Source organism: Abramis brama (genome assembly GCF_963993115.1).
Source record: "Abramis brama genome assembly, chromosome: 8".
NCBI classification, from domain to species: Eukaryota; Metazoa; Chordata; class Actinopteri; order Cypriniformes; family Leuciscidae; genus Abramis; species Abramis brama.
The window spans coordinates 28,648,012-28,661,972 of record NC_139970.1 but is presented as its reverse complement, the minus strand read 5'-3'; the positions used below and the strand labels follow the sequence as shown (position 1 = coordinate 28,661,972).

Genomic DNA, 13,961 nt, shown 5'->3' with positions numbered 1-13,961 from the left:
AAAAGCAATTACATGTGGCAGCCTACTGAGCTTCTAGCCTGTTAATTGGGGAAGCTTGAGCCCGATCTATAATTTTATAACCTATAAACAGTCAAAGCAATAGATAACTGAAAATGTCAAGATAAAATGCTAGAAAGCATAACATTTGTACGCTATAATCACGATAATTGCGAAATCCCCTCTTTAGCTAGTCTTGTCGTTCCTTGTTGAGTTATGGTGAGATGAGCGAAAGAGTGTACAGTGTTTCTGATTCCAAAGCTAAGTATCTGTTGGCACCCTGTTCACTGAGGAACTTACAAAATATCCTGCAAAGATCTCAAAAGACTGTCAGTGGTTTTGAGGCACTTGAAATACACTGAAATCACTTTAGTACACAATATGATATTTAAGGCACCTACAAATAGATTATATAATGTGTGTGTGTGTGTGTGTGCGTGTGTTTATGTGCGTGTGTGCAAGGGCGTAGATTTGGCTTGAACATTGGGGGGGTTGAAGTTTGGGTATGCCTCCTGATGCCTCCTTTTCATGTGATCATGGTATAAATATTGGGGGGTTGTAATGCATAGATTTAAATATTGGGGGGGTTATCTCCCCCCAACCCCCCCACAAATTACGCCCCTGCTTGCGTGTGTGTGTGTGTGTGTGTGTGTGTGCGTGTTTACGAACCAGTGAATTTTAAGGCACTTTTGAACAAATGCTGTATTTTTTTAATACAAAGAATATATATATATATATTTATCATTTAACTTCTTTTCACTAAATAAATCAATATTTGGTGTGACCAGCTTCCTTCTAGCTACACTTGAACACTATGTAATATCCAAAAGAAAAGAATATATATAAAATAAAGACATATTTTAAATTATTAATGAAAAATAATTTGTATATATTAAGTGTTATGCTTTTAACCAAACAAACAAAATTTTGTCTTGCATCTTGGCGTCACTATTGCCTGCTGTGCAAAGCTGTTGACTGCTTGTCTTAATCTTCAGTATATCATGTTCTATTGAATATATTTATAGTCTATTCAGATGTCTACATAACACACTCAACAAATGAAGCAGATAAAAAAAAAAAAAGTTTAGATCTATCATAGCTTCTTTTTTTCTATTTGTTCTTTTCTTTTCTAATATATCTAATCATAAGATTCCGAATACAATTCACAGGAGCATCATGAGCATCAAAATCTCTGGAGCTGGTATCTCCAACATGAGCAGATTTCAGGGGAAAAGACTGAATGGAATAAACCGTGCCGATGGGAGGGATGATGTAAGCGTTTATGTAATCTGCATCTGCGAGATGCACATCACAGCGCCCCCTCGAGGCCACCGCTGCCTCTCAAAGGAATTATGAACAGGATGGATAGTGTGTGGCCATAAGAGAGAGAACAATAATGCAACCACAACTCCGCTTGTGAAGTGTCTCCCTTAGTTTGGTATAACATTTCATTTTTAATTTTCCTGTACAATACTGTATTTTTTAGCGAATATTAATGTTTTTCAGTTGTTTTTAGACTAGTCATTTAACAATAAAAGACTACACCTCTAAAATTTTAAATTAACTGCAGGACGTTGTGATATACCGATGCCAAATTCGAGGCCAATATAATGGTATGGACATTTGTGGTCATCTGTGTTTTTAATTTCTAAAATTCAGTTCAATTTAGTGTGCTTTATTGGCATGAAAAATGACGGTACATTTGAATTTCAAAACTTCTGTAGTTTAGTTTGCTGCATTAAAAGTAATAATGTTTAAGTAAAGTTTAATAAAAATGAAATAACTATTTTATTGTTTGTGGTTTCTGAAGCACATGGTCCAATCGCTGCTGCTTAAAGGCGGGGATTACAGTAGGGCCGTGGCACATGGTCCAATTAGAACATAGAGGGGTGTGGCTTTCTTTCGCTCGATCATTCAGCACCTTGGACAGCAGCTCACACTCGACTGCGGGAGATATTCAGGGTTCGGGTCGAGGGTACTTGCCTCCTCTCCTTCCAAATAACTTAGAAGAAAGAAATAGAGAAGGGGATTTCACAGAAAGCCTGTGAGGCCGTGAATTTCCTTTCTTTTCCCGGCAGTTTGTGACCCATTTTCGACGTTGGCTCGTCGCTATACGCTGCTCCTCTGCAGCGTGTCTCCCCTGCGCCTGGGATCCCAAACCACAAACGCTCAGCGTGAGTTTTGGTGTGTACCGCTATTGAGTCTCGAAAATAATAATAATAATAAATTCACCAAAGTCGATTGTACTTTGATATGTTTCTGGCATGGCTTCTGAGAATGTTGGCTAGTTGGATGCGATACCGTCCTGCGTAAGTGCCATGAAGTTTCTTGGTTGTTCTCCAGCCTGGTTCAGGCTTTAATGCGCACTGAACCTCTCTTCGCCTTTCCCCCCAATTCATCTACTTTATTTGTGATCATCAGCCTTGCTTTGGAAAATGAGGTTCTTCTGCGACTTTTGGTGCACATAAAATCCTGAAAGGAAGAAGAAACGAGGAGTCTGAATTCGTCTGAAGCCGCATCATCTCCTATGCCGTTTTAAGCGTCTCGACGGCACGTTTTGTGATTTTCCAAGAGAAACGTTGAAGTGTAAACACAAGGATAAAGATGAAGAAGTTCCGGAAGGTTTTGGACGGGTTGACCACTTCTTCGCCTGTGAATCCAGGCGGATCTCCCGCGTGCGGCAGTGCGGCTGGGACCCCCAGTGCGGCACCAACACCGCGCGAGCTGGAGATCCAGGAAACGCTGATGTCCGAGCACTTCCAGATCTGTAAGGTGGGTGCCCCTCCAGATTGTCGCAAAGGGCTTGTCTGTCATTGCAGTAGAGATATGAAGCTAGTTTTGGCAAAGAGGCCTGTACTAATCAATGCAGATGTTGGGAGAACTGTTGTTGATAGAGCCACAATAGAAATTACAGTGCACCAGCAGCAGACACAATATACACAAAGATATAGCGCACAGACAGTAAACCACAGATTGTATACTAATGACACGGACCTTAAAAGGATAGTTCATCCCATACAATTAAAATTCAGTTGTCATTTTCTCAACCTCACAACCATGTGTGACTTTCTTTAGTGGAGCATAAAAGAAGATGTTTTGATAAATGCCTCAGTGTTTTTGCTCATACAATAGATGTCAGTGGTAACCAAAATGATTTGGTTACCAACATTCTTCAAATCATCTTTTATATTATTTTGTGTTCCTCAGAGAGTATACAGTTATACAGGTTTGGAACAACATGCTGATGAGTAAATTATGACAAAATTTTCATTTTTGGACGAGCTGTCCCTTTAAGTTCCCAGCACTTAAAGGGATAGTTCATCCAAAAAATGTTTTTTTTTTTTTTTTTTTTTTGTCATCATTTACTTACTCTCAAGTTGTTCCAAACCTGTATGAGTTTCTTTCTTCTATTCTTCAAAATATCTTCTTTTGTGCTCAACAGAAGAAATAAACTCATACAGGTTTGGAACAACTTGAGGGTGAGGGTCATTTTTGGGTGAACTATCCCTTTAACAGTTGTCTCAGTTGTAAACAGCAGTTAACAGCTCAAAACAAACATGCCAGTGGTGAGATTACCTTTCACATCATCATGACTATATTGATGTGTTGAGAAAAAAATGAAAATTCTGTAATTATTTACTCACCCTCATGTATTCAGACCAGTATGATTTTCACATATATTTTTCAAATATATTTTTCAGGTAGGCCTACTGAACTTTTGCTCTATCTATCTATCTATCTATCTATCTATCTATCTATCTATCTATCTAAGAGATGCTCAGGAGTGAGATGTTCAGAAGTGAGATGTTCAGAAGTCAAGTAATAGGAAATCAATGACACAACCGAGGTGTCTTCGCTTACATAAAAAGTGAAGGAGCCTGCCTTAGTCCCCGGGCTTAGGCTGTGGTTTTTCCTAAAGCTATTTTTAGATTTTTTTAAGGGCCTAACGCAGCCGGTCGGAATGGTGGAAACTGACTGCAGCGATTCTGCCTCCACTTGAATCGGTTCGGTTCGAGCTCGAAATTTGGAGTAAATAATCTTTTGTAGAGCGATGTAGGATGGACGTGTGTTCTCCAACATAGCAAATTAGACAGCGGAAAATGGGTAAGAATGAACGAACGATAGTAGTACCGTTTGAATGGAAGTACAGGAATGTATCACGTGCAGAAATTACACTTTATAAAGCTGCTTGTGAAATATTCCCACCGCAGCACATTTATTCACTGCCGACGGGCACACGCCTTGTTTTTACCATAGTGATGGGACCGCGGTGTTGCTATGTTCTTCCCGGGGAATATAGCCTACGGTGAGAGACTCGGGCTATATGATCCAACGTCCCCGAGTAATTCTTCGTTTTCATCCCTTTAGTTGGCGCTTACATCCGATTCACATAATGTATTGAAGTTTAACAGATTAGATGTATTAGAATTAATCACCAGCTAAATAAAATGAGGTAATTAATCAGATATTGCCAGAATGTATTTCCCCACAGAGGTAGAACATGAGTCATACTATGCACTGCCGTTTTTTTTCTTCTAACTTTTGAATATATATACCTGTGTTGTAATTTAAGATTACCTGCCTATTTCAATAATAATAATAGCTAAATGTATATAAGAGTTTCATAAATAAGCCCCTGTGAAGCACATGCACTTAAACTGTAGGTCTATCATGAATACATTGATCTGAAAGAAAATTAACAAGATATAAATAAAGATATAAATAAATAAAGTTAAAGAAATAAAGTTAGCTATAGCTCAGAGAGGGATTGAGAGTTAGCTAACATGAATGTATAACAATATTTTTTAAGCATATTTTAAAATTTCTGCGTAGGTTTTTTAGAAATAGTTAACATGTTCACGTAGTTTGATGTTGAGTGTTTTGCTGCTGTATGAATGTTGAGAGGTCAGTCAGATTTTCAGAATACTAACAGTTTATAACAGTTTATACTATATTAACAGTTTATAAGTTTATACTAACAGTCTAACAGTTTGCACCATCCTAGAGTACACTTCATAAGGCCGTGTGTCCACCAAAGTATTTTTAGCCAGCTGAAAATGCCAGTAGGCTACTCTTCTGAAAATGCTTTGCTGTGGGCGCTTGAGAGTGCTTTTTTTCAGTTGAGACACTATGTGCTATATAAGAAATATCCACAGAAGTGTTACTAGTATCTGATTTTTCCAGATAAAAAAGTCGATAAGTATTTGCAAAGTATTTCCTCTGGCTATTGTTTTCAATGATTTTGTTCCATCGTTGTGCTAGAAAAGACTGTGGGTATTCGGGGTATGGGTCTTGAATGGTTAATATTGGTCAACTTTACTCCAAATCTGCTTCATTGATTTGTGGTGTTCCGCATGGTTCTGTTCTTGGTCTAATTCTGTTTTCACTTTATATGTAACTTTTAGGTTACTTTAGGTTATTTTAGGTTACATTTAAGTTCTATTTTTCAAAGTTCTATTTTTCAAAGGCATGGATAATTTACCCATTTTACCTGACAACACTCAGGTGTACCTACCTCTATGAAAACAGGACAGGAGGTCAATTGAGTCATTACTAAACTTTTTACATGATGTTAAATTATGGAATTTTTGATTTATTTAAATTAAAGCAAAACTGAAATAATCTAGTTTGGGACCTCTGATTCCCAAAATCTTTCTAATTTAGCTCCATTCTGCAAATCGGTGGTTAAGAATCTTGGGGTGCAGTTTGATGACGGTCTGAAATTTGATAAACAGATCAACTCTGTGGTTAAATCCTGTTTCTTTTATCTGAGATTATTAGCAAAGGTAAAACCGTTTCTGTCATCTAGTAACTTGGAGAAGATTATTCATGCTTTTATTTCTGTAAATCTGGACTATTGTAATTCCTTGTATGAGCCAATCACTGTTAAATGGCACCTATTATGCCCCTTTTTACAAGATTTTAAAATAAGTCTCTGATGTCCCCAGAGTGTTTATGTGAAGTTTTAGCTCAAAATACCCCAGATATAATTTTTTATAGCATGCTAAAATTGGCACTTTTTGAGGATAAGCAAAAACACGTGTGCATTTTGTGTGTATCCCTTTAAATGCAAATGAGCTGCTGCTCACCGGCCCCCTTTCAAGAAGAGGGTGGGACTTGAAGAGCTCATGCGACAAACAAACAGGATAATCTCATGCACTGAAATGTCAGCGGTGTTCAGTTCGAACCGGAGTCGGACTATAATGCCTACAGAGCCAGAGAATATATGCTGCATGGAGATAGATAAGGTATAGTTTAGTTTAATTATGGTTATAACTTATGTTGTCTCCTTGCTTTTATCCACTACAAGCCTGTTGTAGCGGACCCCGTCTGAATGATGGCAAAAAATTATGCATCCGTTTTCACTCCAGAAAATCACTGTTTGAGCTGAATAAATCACAGTACAAGAAGTGCGCATTAAAGTCTTATCCATTAACTCTCTCTCTCTCTCTCTCTCTCTCCTTTGTACCTACAACATACACAGCGAATTACACAAAAACACTTGTTACAACAGTAAACAAATATATACAGACTTTATTCCTTTTCGGGGGTTGCTTAATAAACTGGTAAACTTTATATCTGTAAAACAACTCCTATGAATGAACTGTAGCCTAATAAAGTGTGCGCTCTGACCAGTATCGCTCCGAAGACTTTAAGCTGGATCACGAACAGTTGTATTGATCCATCCTTGAGTAACAACGTTTTAGCAAAGCCTGTGTTTTGTATTGTCCCTTTGTATTGCCCCTTGTTCACGAATCAGTCTGGTGTAAAATGATTCACGTAAACAAACGCATTTAGGTATGTGGGGACGCATTCCCTAAAAAAACAAACAAATCCACTGCGTCTTCAGTGGCTCTGATGTCAGGAGTACATGAAGACTGTTATGTTCACTCTTACATCCAACAACAAAATACCTGAGTTGCTTAAGAGACATTGTTGTCGCTACAGCTGCTCCAATGTCGAAACAATGGCGGACTATGTACAGCTCATTCAGGGCGGGCCTATGCTAAAACGGCAGTGTCCGTCAACAGTCGTGGGAGCGGCCTGTGCAAAGTGACGTCATTTTGCCCAGAATCTGCAAACGGCTTGAGACAGTGCTTATGATTTAGATTTATGGGGATTTGAAAAAAAAAAAAGCACTTTGTGGATTTTAATCATTATAGGGTGGTTGTATACACACACTGCCAACACATATTTATGCTCAAACACCATGTAAAAGTGAATTTTGCATAATAGGTGCCCTTTAAATCGCTTACAATTACGTCCTATGTATCGAATGTCTGAAATTTTTTGTTAACACGCATTGAACAAAAGTAAAATTAAAATTTACATGATACATTTTCATGGTACCCCTTTAATGAAAATGAAATCAGGCCTATACAAGCAGACATAAGCAATGGTGAATTGTACGAGTTATTATTCTATAGACAAGTATATGCCTCATGGACTGTCAAAGGGGTTGGGTTCTTTGGGATGTTGACAGAGACAGTGCTCTGGAGACTTAGATCTGAAATAGACTGCCGAACACCCTCTCATGTGCTCAAGAACACACCGTGACACCCATTTCTGGTTATGATCACTCAACTGAATTATGAGCTTTGACAACAACTCCCGTCACGGGCTGTCATGTTTCATGTGTGGTAAAATGTAGATCTCTCTCTCTCTCTCTCTCTCTCTCTCTCTCTCTCTCTCTCTCTCTCTCTCTCTCTCTCTCTCTCTCTCTCTCTCTCTCTCTCTCTCTCTCTCTCTCTCTCTCTCTCTCTCTCTCTCTCTCTCTCTCTCTCTCTCTCTCTCTCTCTCTCTCTCTCTCTCTCTCTCTCTCTCTCTCTCTCTCTCTCTGTCTGTTCTGTATACTCCAGGATGGATCTGGCATGCACACAGTAATAATAGGGTCAAAGGCATAGAGGAAAAATAATACAAAAATGTGATTGTGTATGTAACATCATAATGGAAGGTAAAAAAACAACCAAAAAACAGCATGGAACTTGTTTTTTAAGCCAATTAGCAATCAGTTTCCGCACTTGCAAATGACAAATCACAAGGTAGATACTGTGGTCTGAATCTGTTAGTGCTCTGTCAACAGTGTTGGCCTCTTCTTCAGTGCTCTGAGACTGCAGTGGCAGCGCTGCTTGTGTTCCAGAGCAGCCCGCTCTGTCTGCATGTATCCTCATCTCTCAACAGGAAAGCTGTGCTCACTCGACCAAAGAGAAACAAGTATCAATTGTATTGTACAGTCTCTATATTGTAGATTGATTTTTTCATCATCAACACTGTTTATAGATTCAGCAGAGTGAATTCTTCTATCATAGGAATGTGCTAAACTTCTTGAAGGGTATAACTCTTTTAAAACATTGCTGTGTCCATCCAATGGCAAACAAATGGTAGAGTAGAAGATTTTGTTGTTTTTGTTTTATTGACTTTTTGGATTTACTATTTTTTTCTTTGTTTAAATTAAAAATACTGTTTATAAATGTATATTAAAATATTCTAGAAAAGCAAAATATAGTTACTGAAATATAGTACTGTTAAAAATAAATTAATACTTTTTTCAGCAAGACATTTAATTGTATGAATGATTAAACAAAGAATCCTGCAAACTATCAGTTTCCACAAATATATTACGCAGCACAACCTTTTTCAACATTGCTAATAAGAAATGTTTATTGAGCACCAAAATCAGCATATTAGAATGATTTCTGAAGGATCATGTGTCACTGAAGACTGGAATAATGGCTGTTGAAAATTCAGCTTTGCCATCACAGGAAATAAATTACATTTTAAAATTTAAAAACAGTTTTTAGTTGTAATAACATTTCACAGTGTTACAGATTTGACTGTTTTTTATCAAATAAATACAGCCTTGGTGAGGATAAGAGACTTACAAAAACATAAAAAAAAAATCGTACCAACCCCAAACTTTTGAATAGTAGTATTATGCATTTTTAATCATCATCCATTGTATCTCCAAGATCCTCACAGTATATTTTCTCAATTCAGAGGTTCTGGGCACCCAGAACGGTCCTCACTCTCTGTCTTTGAGAGGAATGACATCTAAAGATGTGTGTTGAAGTGATGTGCAGCTAGTGACTCTTATAGAGTTTTCTGTCAGTGCTGTTTGAACTGTTTCTCTCTCTCTCTCTCTCTCTCTCTCTCTCTCTCTCTCTCTCTCTCTCTCTCTCTCTCTTTGTAACATGTACGTTCTGTTTTGGTTTAGTTTTATTGGCTCCATTCGAAATCACATACTTTCCTACTATATAGGCCTAGTTGACGAAAATCAGTATGTGGCAAAAGAAGTATGTCCGAATTCACAATACTCATAAAAGAGTAGGCAATGACCTACTTCTTCTGGTGAGATTCTGAAGTATGTACATGATGGACACTTTACTATCCCATGAGGTCACGGGAGAGGATTTATGAATGGCAGTGAAGCGATTTAACCGATGCTGGTAGATCGAATGTAGTACATACAGATTACATACACACATTTATACTATATAGAAGTGAAGCAATTACTTATTCAAATTAAGGACCTACTCAAGAGAGTATTTTGGACACAACCATTGTGTTTTGGTTCTGTTTTCCCTGTTCTGGTTTGCCTGTGTTCCCTAGTTAGTTTCCTTGATTGTTAATTAATTCTACACACCTGTTTCTGTTCAGTTGATTACTCTCACTTGTGTTTAAGCCCTCAGTCTCCCGTATTTTATTGTACGGGATTGTTTATGTTATGCGTGGTTATTCCCTGAGCTTCTTCCCTGTGATTCTTTTGGAATTTACTATTAAAGACTCCTTTGATATTTGATATCCTTTATGATCGTGCATTTACTACAGCCTACACAGCGCCTGACACCCTTACTTCTTTCTATTTATCTCTCTTTATTTTTACATCTGCTCAACTTGATTGATTTCTAATGGTATCATTTGTTTGAACCTTATTGTTATTTCTTTCCATCATTTAAACTCCGTGTCATCTCTCCAGTGACTGAGCAGGGCTAAGGTAGTTAATACTCCAAACAGCTCTGTGCTTGTAATCACCCATAAATGAATAGCCCTATTCAGTCAATCTATATCCTCTAAACCTTTTTCCACTCCACTTCTCTGATGCCCCTTCATTTTCTCTCGTTGTACTTGAGTGACTCGCACAAAAGAAGAAAATGGAAGAACACATTTTTTTTCAGAGGATTTTGTGTTTCTGTGTATTTGTGCACGTACGCATCTGTTTCGATTTTAAGAACTTAAAAAATACTGCTAGTCGCTATTACATAAAATGATAGGCCTACATGATGTATTTAATTCAAAAGCTGTTAAATTGTTAGAATTTCTATGGAAGCCTGTTGCTACATCACAGTTTAATAATAGTCACTTTAAATGTGATGTAATATTTGTTTTAAGTCAGATATAAAGCCAAAATTACAAGAAATTGTCATGCTGTGATACAAGTCACAACTGGAAGTTAAAAATAAGTCACATTGCGAGATATAGGAGCGGTTTCCTGGACAGGGATTAAGGCCTACTCCTGGCTTAATTTAAACCCTGTCCGGGAAACTGCCCCATAAAGACACATTCTGAGATGTAAAGTTGTAGTTTGCAAGAAATTATGTTGCAATTATGTTGCAAGTGTGAGATAAAAAGCTATGCAGAGGTGTAAACAGATTTCTAACAGCCTTCTGATAGACAACTGTGCGCTTTATTTGTCACTCTACTCAGGCTTGATAACCGTAACATGTATATTGACAGTGAAAGTGAAAGAGACAAATGTAATGTCTGGCTAGAATTGTGCGATTGCTTCAAACGGCGTCCAGTGCTCAATTAAGAAGTTGTTGTCTCACCTCCATGTTGGCCTCACTGCCAACATTCATCAATATTTGTTTCAAGTCAATGATGATATCACCTCCGACAGATGCGTTCATTTGTGATTGGCATCCTTCCATAGCTTCCCTTTCCAATGACTTCAGCATTTAACAATCTCCCTCTTTGGAAAGGCGAGTGATAGCTTATATGTTTGTAGACGGAAATCCAGTTAGGCACGTGCACATGCACGCTCAAGTACACAATGGCTTGTAAGCTCAGTAATTGCATTCTAAGTCTCGCTCTTAGCGCAGCTTGAAGCCCGCAGCATAAACAGCAGCAGGGTTCAAACAAGCTGCGCCCACACATTCCGTTCAAGTGACGTTTAGAGACATATTATGCACATACACCAGCTCTAACAAAGACAAGATGGGCAGATGGATGCATTAATAGTCCTGTTGTCATTCAAAGGACAAGTACTTTCAATTAACCTTCAGGTTGTACTGTGTTTGTTTCCAGTCTCTTGGTACTTTGGACTGGTTTTTGACTGATCGTTTTGTTTCTGTCATATTCTGTTATGTGAGTGCAGGATGATGGTCTGGTTTGTAATTGATTGGTGACAGTACTGCTTTTAAAGTGGGCTGTTTGCCCTCATGTGGCTTCACCGGGGCGATGACACACTTATTGACCCAATAAAAGAGCCTCATTTCTCTTATCTGGTATCAATCTCCCTCCCTCCCACCACTCACTTCTTTCTGTCTTCCTCCCCTTCACTCAATTGTTTTAAGGTTATTTGTTGGATCTGAGGCTTAATACCATTTCAGGCTGATTGAACCAGATTTCTGATAGAGAATGGTTAGAATCCTGCTTTGTTTGTTTTATTCTTTCCTTATTTGTAGTTATCTTCCTCATTTCACATATATATATTCACTATATGTAATTGATTTTGTCTTATGAGAATGCTATCTGTCTGGGTTTTTTCCTCTTCTCATTCTTTATTTTCATTGTCTCTTTATTTTCTTTCTTTTATTCAGATGTATTTTCTCACAGGCTCTAGCCCTATGGATGTATTATGAGTCAGATTGCATTCCTAGTTCATTTTTGTCTTTGGAAGGTTATTATTCTTGACAGAACTTAAGCTGAGACCACACCAAGCTTTTAGTGTATGTGTGTGCCTCATATTTATGTGTGTGTTTCCATACTTGCTTTCTACAGTCAGAAAAAAGAGTTTTTGTTAGGTTTTGAAGTTGCTTTTTGTTCACCAAAGGAACTTTCTGTCGGCTTATTATAGGCATGGTCCTGCTTGAGCAATCTGAGGTTAAGTGATTTGCTGAAGAGGGCAATCCTCAGTACTGTACTTCTCCAGTCACCAAATAACACATCTTTGATAGAGCAACCTCTGAGCAATAAATCTATCCTCTGTGATCCCAGGGATTGATCCTTAGACCCCAGAATGAAACAACACAGGATCCTACACCTAGTCTCAGCCTCAGATGGACTACCCACGAAACATTCATGAACAAGCTTATGTCACAAAAAGAGCTTTCTGAAATTGTCAATTTGAATAAAAAAAAAGAAAAAAAAGCTGGATTTGCTGAAGTTTGGGAGTTATGTGACTGAGTATTTGAAAGATAAGGATTTTATTTGAGGCAGTTAGTAGTGAGTGAATCAGATTAGTTTGAGTTATTTACATTTACATTTATTCATTTAGCAGATGCTTGTAATCAAAGCGACTTGCAAATGAGGAGTGTGGCATAACACTTAAATGAGATGTTCTGCAAAGCGAAGTACCAAAGTTTCTCAGAATTTTTTTATTATTATTATTATTCATTTTATTTTATTATTTTATTTAAGGTAAGTACACTTTTATTTTTTATATATTTATTTATACATTTTTATACACTTCATTTTTTAAAATCTTTTTATATAACTGAATATAATCAATTTCCTGTAATAAGTTGCTTTAAGTAAACGTGCCTACTAAATGATTATTTACAAAGTGCAGCAGTACTTTAGTGTTACTAGATGTCACGCTGTAATTTTTTGGGATTGACAATTTTTTACTCAAAGGTGTGAGTCTCGAAATGAACTGTTCACACAGCAATTTACCGTAGTGTCTCAAATACTGTCTGAAAATGCAATGGGAGTCAAGCCCGTATTCTCTTATCAGTAACCATAGCAACAGTGACCAAAGTAATATCAAAGATGGCAATGTCCCTAAAACTGAAAAGTCTTATCACTTTTGACACCACAAGAGTCCAATGGATCCACGAGTTCATTCGTCAAATCTTCATTAACTGACAACAGCGTTTTTTGAGTGGAGAACGGATAATTTGAGTTGCGCGTAGAATACGAAACTGATGGGAACTGCTCCGGTGGAGAAAAGTGACTGGATCTAAAACCTTCAGATGAAACACAGCTTATAGAGTATCTCGGTCGTAGTAAATTTCTGAAACCACATATGAAAACCCACATCACACGGTAGACACGTGTTTGTGCAGCGCAGAGTGGCTCTCTCATATGACGTGACAGACAACTAGCTGTTCAGTTGCGTTCACACAGTACATGTTTTCCAAGAATGTGGTTGAGAGTCCTGAAAATTTACGGGTGTGAGTTTGGTTATAGAATGCGGTTGTCATTCCCGTAAATAACTGAACTGTGTGTGAACATCACCGAATTAAGGAAACAACAGAATTGACAACCATAGTCGTTTGTAGGTGAACACAATTTTGAAATTGAGATTTGAAGTATGAATACAACCATCTCATACCTATCATTCTATGTCTCAGGCTTTAAAGGTTCAAAAGTTACTCAAAAGTTCAGTGTCTAGATGTTTCTTTTCTGGATGAAGGACTAAGAGGATGTAGCTCTAGCTTCATGCGTATGAGTCATACTGTCACAAAGTGCCAATCTGGAAGCTTCTCTTCCTGAAGCATGTACGGATGATCTGTGGGATATTAAAGGCATAGAGCTTATCAGGGAACAGCAACAGAGTGTCTCCACCATATGTATCAGGCAGCTCTGAGAGATTTGCTACATATGACCACAGAAGTTTATTGTGCAGAAAGGCATTCAATATTTTCTGTTTAACACATTAATTTTCTTTATTGCAATTAACACGCATAGTTTTTTCCCTGGCATCCTTTGTCTAGTGTTACAATATATGATCACACTATCTG

General features: G+C 37.7%; 1 protein-coding gene across 12 annotated transcripts in view; it reads left to right on the top strand.

The window, feature by feature from the left end:
- The first annotated feature begins 1,933 nt into the window (after positions 1-1,933).
- stxbp5l (syntaxin binding protein 5L) overlaps positions 1,934-13,961 on the top strand; it is a 144,815-nt gene continuing 132,787 nt past the window's right edge. For all 12 annotated transcript variants that reach the window (XM_084123108.1, XM_084123116.1, XM_084123114.1 and 9 more), the window contains exon 1: positions 1,934-2,769. In XM_084123108.1, the coding sequence (XP_083979234.1) occupies positions 2,602-2,769 (168 nt within the window). In that variant the 5' untranslated portion in view covers positions 1,934-2,601. The remainder of the gene's footprint in view (positions 2,770-13,961) is intronic.